General features: G+C 49.7%; 1 protein-coding gene across 2 annotated transcripts in view; it reads right to left on the bottom strand.

The window, feature by feature from the left end:
* The window catches only part of Rassf5 (Ras association domain family member 5), a 67,598-nt gene that overhangs the window by 29,094 nt on the left and 27,872 nt on the right, over nucleotides 1-10,632 (bottom strand). For both annotated transcript variants that reach the window (XM_050147720.1, XM_050147717.1), the window contains exon 2: nucleotides 9,606-9,727. In XM_050147720.1, coding sequence (XP_050003677.1) covers nucleotides 9,606-9,727 — 122 coding nt within the window. The remainder of the gene's footprint in view (nucleotides 1-9,605; nucleotides 9,728-10,632) is intronic.

Raw genomic sequence — 10,632 nt, 5'->3', positions numbered from 1 at the left:
TAGTAAGGTGAGCATCCAAACTGCCTCGGCTCCCACAAAGCCAATACGTGCAGTAGAATCAAAAACCATTGCCATTGTTCTTGAGGTCTCAGTAGTCCTCATTGTCCGCTATGTTCAGGGAGACCGGTTTTAACCCTGGCTTTTTCAGACCCAGGCCAGCTGGCCTTGGTGAGTTCCCAATAGAACATCCCCATTGTCTCAGTGTGTGGGTGCACCCCTCGGGGTCCTGAGTTCCTTGCTCATGCTCTCTCTCCTTCTGCTCCTGATTTGGACCTTGAGATTTCAGTCTGGTGCTCCAAAAAATAACCTTCATCAGGCGATGAAAGGAGACAGAGACCCACATAAGAAAACATTTTAAAGACATAAAGTAGGGCTCAGATTTCAAACCCAGCAGCTCCCTGTTCCCGCTGCTTTCTTCCCTCCACTGATGACACAGGATTCAAAGCTCTAGACTGGGTCCTTCAAGGCCCTTCTATCGTACACCCGCCCAGCAAGCTGTTTGTCGTCACAACCAAGAACTCTTATTACAACTGTGCAAAACTTGACTTGCGTCCCCAAAACCATCGCTTCCCTCTCATGGTTTCACTTTCGTTATTTTCTCTGTTACTCTTCGTCTGGGGGTGGGAGATGGCTCAGTGAATAGAGGCCTCATCACACAGCAGGAGGACCTACATTCAATCTCTAACACCCATATGAAAAGTCAGTGTGACACCATGCACCTATGACCCCTGAACTGGGGAGACAGACACAGGAAGATGCCTGGGGCTTGGTGGCCACCAGTCCAGCTGATCAGTGAGCTCCAGATTTAGGGAGAGTCCCTGTCTAAAAACTAAGGTAGAAAATGGCCAAGGAAGCGATCTGATGTTCACCCATGAGCCCCACAGGCACACACGTGCACGAGTGCTCCCCACAGACACTCCTACACATGCTATCCCCAACGCACAGAAAGAAGGTAGATAGCATTCTTGAGGAATGCCCCTTGAGGTTGTCCTCTGACCACCACATGCATACATACACCTATGTAACACACACACACACACACACGAATGCACATACACAAGTATGCACACATACGTGCACACATACACACGAGTGCATACACACGTGTGCACACATACGTGCACACACACGAGTGCACACACACGAGTGCACACATACGCATGCACACACACCCTCTGTCCTCTGCTTCCCGTTCCCCAGTGATGATCACACCTCCCACATCGTCCTCAGTAGCATCCTCTATCGTATGTCTTATTGAGGATGAATCTTAAGACCACTATTTAGCATGCCTGGACACCACATTTAGCACCACTATTTAGCATGTTTCTGAACACCACAGGGCTGTGTACAACAGAGAGCTCAAAGTTTCCACAGATGACTTCCTGTCTTACAAGATAAGCATCTGCATACCATCTAGGTCAGGCTCACAAGAGATTCACTTTCTCAGAGACATCAGCCCACACTTCACTTCTCTTCCTTGGCTGCCGGGTAACAGTTCTGACAGAATCCGAATGCCTATAAACACTGAGTGTTGAATTAACTCAGTTGCCCATGTCAAGAAGCAGATACCCTGAAAAAAAAAACTCATGATGAGGTTGGGGTCAGGTCTAGGGTCAGTGCCTTTTGTTGTCCTGTTGGAAGGCTAGAGATACAGGTGCTTCTATTCAGTCGCCTTCTGCCTCAGGTGCCCCTCGGGTGCGGGGGTAATCTTCTAGCCTCTGCGGTGAGATGGCTGACAACCTTCATTAGAAAAGAAGGTCCTGCTGCCACGAGCCGGGAGCTTTGGGAATGGCGTGCTCCCATTGCTCCAGGGCTCCCAGGCTTTTAGGGAAACAGAACTGGAGTTGAAGTCCTGTCCTTCTTTAGAGACAGGATCTTGGGCACTTCCCCTATTTCGGAGGTATCTGGCTCTGCTACAGGAGAAATGAGTTCACCCCGTGCCTGGCAGATCAGCCTCGGGAAGCTCCCAGGCAGGAAGGTTCTCCAGGGCAGGTGAATTGTTGACAGATTAAGCAGCACTTTTTGGTTTTGGAAGTAGTAGGAATCAAGAAAGAAGCCACGGCACTGGGTATGCCAAATGCAGACAGACTGGGCCCTTCTGCACACATAGGTAGGCTGGCACTCATCTGGCTACTTCCGGAATTCCCCAGGAGAGACAATCAGGTCCTTATCTAGGAAAGGAGTCAGGGCAGAAACTGAGGCTAAACTATGCACCTGGAAACCAAGGGAACAATTGCCAAGATGGCGGCTGGGCTCTGACGTACACTGCTCCTCGTTTTCTGGGTCTGCCTTTTCCAACTTTCAGTCTAATGCCCACAAACTAGAGGTGGTGGCTCGCCTCCATTTTATGGTGGACAGAGGATGGCGGAAGATGCCATCTGTATCAACTGGTTGCCAGGACACTGATTTATTAAGCTACTTTAGCCAGGTTATAGGACTATGGACACTAACTCACTCTGGGATTAATTGCTTCCCCCGACATCAGAATGCACTTGACAGAAGCACTGAGGATTGGGCATCAGGTGGAGGTACTGGATCCCACACCCATCCTCCCCCCATATGTTCATGTGTGTATGATAATGTATGCGTGTGTGTATGTGCATGCCACTGCACATGTCAGCCTCAGGTGTTGATCCTCCCCTCCCAGTCTCGCCGAGACAGGGTCTCTCTGATGTCCTCGGCTGCATGTGCTGCTTGCTAGTCAGCCAACTCCTGCAGATTCCCCACCTTACCGTGGGAGTGCCAGGATTACACTACCACACCCACCTTTCTGCAGCCTCTAAGAATTTAAGCTCAGAAGACCCTAAGCAGTGTAGAGGGTGCCTGCACTGGCCTTCCCCTGTAATCAGATTGATGACTACCTTCATCATCATCATAGAAACTTCATAACTGATGGAAGCAGATGCGGAGATCCACAGCTAAGCACTGGGCTGAACTTCCAAAGTTCAGTCGAAGAGAGGGAGGAGTGATAATATGAACAAAGGGGTCAAGACCATGATGGAGACACCCACAGAAACAGCTGACCTGAGCTAATGGGAGCCCACCAACTCTGACCTGACTCTATCGGCAGGGGAACCAGCATAGGACCAAACTGGGCCCTCTGATCATGAGCTACAGTTGCATGGCTGGGTTAGACTGTGGGGCCACTGACAGTGAGACCAGGATGTGTCCCTACTGCTTGTACTGGCTTTTTGGAACCCATTCTTTTTGGAGGGATACCTTGCTCAGCCTAGATATAGTGGGGAGGGCCTTGATCCTGCCTCAAAGCAATGTGCTAGACTTTGTTGACTTCCCATGGGAAGCCTTACCCTCTCTGAGGAGTGGATGGGGGTAGGGTGGGAGGAAGTTGGAGGGAGTGAGAGGAGGGGAGGAAGTGGGAACTGGGATTGGTATGTAAAATGAGAAAAGATTGTTTACTAAAAAATAAATTAATTTAAACAATAAGAATTTAAACTCAGATTCTCATGATTTGCAACAAACACTCGACCCCTGGGGTTCGCTCCCCAGGATGGCGGACTGGGTTTTAAAGCGATGCTCAAAAGTACCAAGAGTGCCAGGGCAAAGTTCAAGAATGTTTATGAGAATATATAAATATCATATTTAGCTAAGGTCAAGTGTAGGACTATGAAAACATCAGCACCCAACAAAGCAAAATTGGAAATGTCTCACATTCAATTAAAAATTACTAGAAGTGGTTGGGCATGGTGGCACACATCTTTAATCCCAGCACTCGGAAGGCAGAGGCAGGCGGATCTCTGTGAGTTTGAGGCCAGCCTGGTCTACAAAGTGAGTTCCAGGACAGCTAGGGTGGTTACCAGAGAAACCCTGTCTCAAAAAAGAAGTGAAAACAACAACAAAAATTACTAGAAATACAAAAAACAGGGAGCATTATCCTTAATAAGCAGGAAATGCAATCAGTTGAAACAAATCTATGACTTAGATGCTAGAATTAGTCAAAACACTAATAACCATTAAGAAGTTTTTCTATTCATTCATAAAGTTAAGTAGAGAAATCAAATATATCTAAAAATAGCAAATCTTACTTCTAGCAATGAAATTTACAATGATTTGGATGAGAAAGATGCTGAATGGAGCTAACAGAAGTTAGGCACGGTTAAAGAAAAGATCGGGGAACTGGAGGACACGGCAGTAGCAACCTCAAGCAAAGTGAAGCAGAACGAAGGGCACATCATACTCAAATTATCTACAGTTATGAGAAGAGACCCACACACAGCATGGGAAGGAGAGTGTCAAACATAGATGACCCAGACACGGAGAACACGCTTCATATTCAGATGGCCCTGGTCACAGAGAACAGGAGAGTTACAATTGGGAACCACACAGGAGAAAATAGTGGTGTGGGGTCACTAAAGTAACAAAAGGAAAAGCCTTTCAGTTTAGAATTTCCATCTCAGCGATGAGCTCAAAAACAAAGATGAAATGGGACTTTTTTTCAGCCCTTGGAAGCTGAAGGAATGTGTCCGTGCACGCACCATACTAGCCAGGGATGTGAGAAACTACACCACCAAAGTTGGTGTCAGCTTAGCTGTGAGTTTGCAATCCCTTTTCTCAGAACACATCCCTATCGCTAACCAATACATGACTGAAGAAAGAAGACACAGTGTTGGGCAGAGGGCTTAGTGGGAGAGAACACCGCAAGTGTGGGAAGGAAGTCTGAATCCCCAGCAAGAACACAAAAAGCCAGCATGACTGGGCATGCCTGAAAGCCAGCATTAAAGGGTGGAGACCACGCAGGTCCGAGAACTCCCGCCAGCCACCCCAGCATACATGGCCAGCTTCAGGTTCTGCGGGAGACCTCGTCTCTCACCAAATGGGAAGAGAGTGACCGAGGAAGCTGACCAGTGCCCTGTTCTGGCCTCTCTATGTATGTACGAGTATGACCCAGACACTCAAGTTCATGTACCACACACAGACCTCAGAGACACATACAGGCATGCACACTTGCAGGCATGCACACGTGCACAAAAGGTAAATAGCTAAAGATAAAGGAAAAAGACACAGTAATGTTATAGTTTTTCAGAGAAATGCAAAGTTCAGTGGGAAAGCACTTTACCCAGCTATGTGTGAGGCCCTGAGTTCAGTTCCTAGCACCTCAAAAAAAAAAAGTTTCAGTAACTATGCTAATTATCAGTTCATAGACTGTTACCAGGGATAATGACAGCTACTTCACGGTGATAAAAGGGCCAATTATAAGGGTATAATAATCCTAACTGTGGAGCTTCGAATGAGGGGAGTGTAGCTGGGTAAGGTTCTGCAGCTGCTAATTCAGGACTCGGGAGGCTGAGGCAGGAGGCTTATGAGTTCCAGGTCAATGGTACTCCATATAGAGACCCTTCTCATAAACAAACGAATCGAGAGCTGGGCACAGAGCTCAGTGATCGAGCCCGTGCCTGGCACGCTGAGGGCCCTAGGCTCACCACCAACACTGTGTCAAACACCGGGAATATATAACTCCAGATAAAATGAGCAAATCCACTAGGAACTTGTGTAACGGGGACATGCTCTTGTAAAGCTTGGGGGAGGGCAAAGAATAGAATCAAAATGTCTTATATGAAAAGCCTAAAAAATAAAATGATGCAAAAAAAACAAAAATAAATAAAGTAAAAACAAAACAAAAAAAAAAACCCTTTCCTATTAGACTCCTTTCTTCACCTCTCTGGCTCCCCCGTGTGGTAATCCTGGGTTCGACACAGATAGTGTCACTTCCTGGAAGCAAGGCCTGTGCAGGGGGAGGTAGTTCAAGGGGACTCAGAACTCCCTCCAACTAAGTTAATTCTCAGGGCTGCAGGGCTCAGCTAAGAAATGACAATGGGGCCGGGGGTGTCTGTCAGTGTTTGGGATGGGAATGCAGGCGGTTTGAAAGGCTAGGTGGGTCCACTCTGGAGCTATGAAAGACTTTTGTCTGTTGGGTGAATGGGGACAGCATCACCTAGGCAGTGGCACAATGGCTTAGGCTTCAGGGGTGATAAGATGAATGTCTGCCCTTGTGGGGAGATGGCGCAGTTGGTATGCATGTACCCAGCACAAACATGGGGACTTGGGATGCTGTTTTGGTCTTGATCTAGTACTTGGGGTCTCTCTACACTGTCCTCCAGAGCAGAAGTCCTCTCTTAGGACATCTGGCTGTATGGGGACATAGTTTTAGTTGTCAGATGGGTGAGTTGATCTCTGGCCTCCGCGTGTGCACATAGGTACCTGTGATGTGCATGCATCCTCCCCCCCCTCCACACAAGGACGGGAAACACGGAAGGGTGGGAAACACGGAAGGGCGGGAAACAAAGCGCAACACCTTCTCTTGAGCTGGGCTTTCACAGAAGCAACGCAGGGGCTGGGCTGCTTCACTGTGAGCGTACTGGGGAGCCACTGAGGGCTGTCATCACTGGAGTTACATAGTGAGAGCACTTTTAAAGCCACCAAAAAACCCACTTCAGGATGCCCCCCCCCCCCAAATGAAAGAACCACAGCTGTTCCAGCAATCTGTCCTGCCCCTCACCTAACAGCCATGACATTCTCTGGCAAGCGGGCAGAAGCTGAAGCCAGGACCTGGGTAGACTGGCAGGAGGCATGCCTGATCACACGAAGGGTACCCAAGGGAAAGGCATCAGGCTTCAGGATTGCTGAGGAAAGACTTGAAACAACTGATCTTTTTGCTGGCAAAAGCACGCAACTATCAGTGCCTTCCTCAGGAGGGACGGGGACCGTGCGGCCTCAGGAGTTTGCAGCCGAGGCACAGAGCCACCCTGCCCCTCCCACATCTGCCTTATTTTCTTCCTTCCTCTGCTGAGACAGCCAGAAATCAGCCATTATGGCTTTTCAAAAGCTGAAGGCCAAATCCTATCTTTAGAATGATCTCAGTCGCTTTTTAGAATGATGGTGGCGCACGCCTTTAATCCCAGCACTCGGGAGGCAGAGGCAGGCGGATCTCTGTGAGTTCGAGACCAGCCTGGTCTACAGAGCTAGTGCCAGGACAGGCTCCAAAGCCACAGAGAAACCCTGTGTCGAAAAACCAAAAAAAAAAGAATGATCTCAGTCATATTTTGAAAAGTGTTTGAAGGACTGGGAGCTGCAGCTCAGTGGTGGATGGTGAATACCTTGAGTGAGTGCACAGGGCTGCAGGTTCGAGCCCCAGGACCACACACACACAGGTATAAATGCTGTACAGAGGGAATGGATGAAAACTCATGCAAGACTGCTCCTCCCCAGCTGTTGAAAAAGCCGTGCTCTTCTTTCCCTTAAATAGCAAAAAGGATGCGACCTCGCGATAGACATGGGCCCTCACCTAGTGGAGCTCAGGCCCAGGCCTCTGCCTCCATAAATCCTAGGAAGATGGCAAGAGGTTAGTTCAGCTAGGCAGCAATGGCCGTGTGAAGGAAAGCACCACGCCATTGACATATGTAACAGAACCATGGATTCTGTTACCCTAGCCAAGGCAGAAATCAGCATGAACAGGTTTGGGGGGGAGCAGGGGAGGCTGGCAAAAAACAAACAAACAAACAAACAAACAGACCAGGCCAAAAGAGCACTCTACTAAAGGACAGGGCCAAGCCTGTCCAAGGCACATGCCACAGCATCCCAGCAACCGGACCCACACAAGCTGTTGGCTGCTCGGGGCCACTCGCACTGTGTGGATTTCCTACAGCTCTGTGATGTTCCGGGCCTGTTTCTGTGATTGACAGCTGTGATTCAATTAGCCAGAGGGCTAGGATGCCTCTTCTTCCAAGGAGGCAATGAGGACAGAGCTCTGTTGTCTGATGTGCTACAGGAAAGCAGCCCTCCTGGCCACCACTCTAAGAAAGAGACTGTGTGCGAGAAACCCATGCCCTTCCCAGCCTCCGTCCAGCCCCGGGAGTTGGCCCACAGCCTAGAGGCCTTACCACCTCAGCACGGCTGCCATTTGGGGCCAGCTGTGGGTCATCCTGCAACACGCAGAACACTTAGTGGAACCCCTGGCCTCTGTGCACTGGGTCCCAGGAGCACCCACCCCGCCAACAACGCTAACCAATTCCAGACATAGCGAGATGTCTCTGGGGAGGAAGCAAATCACTTCCTTCTGCAGCCGGCTGTTCTGGAAGGAGGCAGGGAGAGATCCCAAGAAGCAGATTCAGGAGTGGGGAACCAACCGTACTGGGAGCAAAAAGAAGAGCCCAGGCAGCTCCCAAAGAGAAAGGGAAACTGGACAAGACAGATGTTCAAATATGCTTTTAGGAATGTGTGCTATCTGCCCCCACCATTGTTTAAGAGTGTACTCATAAACTGGCTGCCTAGGGGTGGGGCTCAGCCAAAGCACTGGCCTAGCAGGCTTTAGGTTCCACCACCAGCACCAGAAAACACAAGACAGAAACATGGTTCATCAGTGCTTCCCGAGTCAAGTGTGGACCATGGGTACCCAGGGGCCTGGCTGCAGGCTACTCCAGAGCAGCCACGATTCCACACTGAAGAGGAGATAGCAACATGTTCAATGCACAGCTTAGGACCAGTTTGACGTTATCCTTGTAAGAGTACATATCAGAAGTACTTGTTTCTTAATAGTGCTTTCTCATGGGAGAAGACATGGAGACAGCAGAGGACCTGGGGTTGCCCACAGGTGTGCCAGGCATCTACACACCACGGAACACATGCACGTAGGCTTTGGGGACTTGAGGCTGCTCATGACTCCTCCACAATGCCTGGGTGTTTTTCCTTCTTTAGGGTTGGAGTTTATTCCTTCCTTGCCTTGCTGTCAGCACAGGACAGGAAAAAGCCATTTTTCTTAACTGTATCACTAAGTCCCCCATGTTCCTGGGCCAGGGATATACTGGGCGCCTAAAACCTTGCTAAATTAATAAATGGGTAATATCCTAGGACACACTTTACTTCCCTCAACCTGCAGGGAAAAAAAAGCCCATGTCAAACGTCACCTCCTTGGGGAAGCCTTCCTTGATTTCTTTCTCTTAGCAGAAATAATTACACTGTGTACCCAAAACCTCGGGTTGATACTGCACACACGTCCCACTATGTGTCAGTCAGTTGTGTTACAATCCCCGCCGGAATGTGAGCTCTCTGTGAAGCACTGAACGTTATCATTTATTATGCCTACTTTCAACAGCACTTGGTACACAGTAGATAACTGATAAATGTTTAACATAATAATCAATACCTACTGCCCTCTGCATGCCAAAGCCCAGACATTACAGTTCAGGTGCACTGCCACGCATGCGCTTTGCCAACTCAGAATCTTGAGCCACTGAGGCCACTGTGCTCACGGCGCTGCGGGCAGCAGAGAAAGAACACTTGCCCAGACCCTCTGAAGGCTGCTCTGAGAAGTCTGGAAGGATCTGTTTTCTAAAGGCAGGATGATGCGGAGAACTTAAGGCCATTCAGGCCTTCTAGAAACCTCTCTACAATTCATCCTGCTCCCACCCGTACCAGACTGAGAGCCCTGGACCAGACTTCAGGGAGGAAGCTGCAGGGTAGACCCACTCCTGGTTCCCAGGCTCCTGGGAAAGGGTGTGTCTGAGGCTCCTTCTGACCAGAGAACATCTGTGTGGAATCCTGCCACCCTCGGGGGCTGCTCTCCAGCCTGGCCTGTGGGCTCCTCTGCTTACCTGGCTGAAGGGAGGGGTGAGGGTGCTTTCTGGAGAGCGTCGGTCCAGGGCAGGGCCCTCCTTCTGTCTGCAGTCCAGCTGGATCAGGCTGCGGCACTCCGGGTGGCAGGTGAATTTACAGTCTAGAGGAAGAGAATCAAAGGGATGGGGTCAGGTAGATATCTACTCCCTCCACCCAGAGGAATTAGAGACTGCATTCTGCTCTGGTGGGCAGAGCAGCAGAACAGAGAGGTGGGGGTGGGGAGGCTGTGTGAGAGCGATGCCTGACCTCTGCACCAAGCAAAGGAGCGTCAGCAAGTCCTTCACAACAGTGCAAACTGCGTCCACCTGCGTCACCTGTAACCTAGCCTTCAGCGATTTCTTCGGTCAGACCATCTGGCTCTACAGTGATGCCTATTCTACTAATTCATATTGATAACCAGAGGCCACACATCCTGGGTAGGGTCTTATTATGTCCATCTATAAAAGAGGTTTGTCACCCAGCCTGTGATATAAGCATGGTTACACAGGCATAAGAAGGTAAGTTGGGAAGACTCAAAAGTGCCCCAAAGGCAGACTCATCACCATAAGATCCTGTCTCTAGCTCAGTCTAGACCAGCAATGACGGGTGGTCCCCCTAACCCCATTAGAATAGTCTACTGACTACACCAAACCGGGAGGAAAGCACATTCCAGAGGTGGTTCCCTTCCATGGAAGTGGAGACTTAATGGCCAGAAGGAAAAAGAACCTTTAGACTTCCATCTGAGGACTTCCTTAAACCAGGGAAGCCAGGGGACTCCCAGAGACTTCAAGTTGAGGCGCCCAACAATACAGACCGTGAGAGGCAGAGCAAAGGCTGCTGTTTCTGACTTTTCTCAGGGCCTTCGTCTGGAGCCTCCGTGGCTAAAGGGGAGGGACGTTAAAGGGGCCCAGGAGGCAGAAGGACTCAGCCGGGGGATAGGAAAAGAACAGGAGAGGAGGGGCTGGGGGAAGAAAGGGCAGAATGAAAGAAACAAATGCCAGTGACAGCAGGCAGCACCGTGCCCAC

The sequence above is a fragment of the Alexandromys fortis genome, unplaced genomic scaffold (genome assembly GCF_014885135.2).
Source record: "Alexandromys fortis isolate MF-2015 unplaced genomic scaffold, M_Fortis_MF-2015_v1.1 scaffold_58, whole genome shotgun sequence".
Lineage (NCBI taxonomy): Eukaryota > Metazoa > Chordata > Mammalia > Rodentia > Cricetidae > Alexandromys > Alexandromys fortis.
This window is presented reverse-complemented; position numbering and strand designations above follow the sequence as displayed.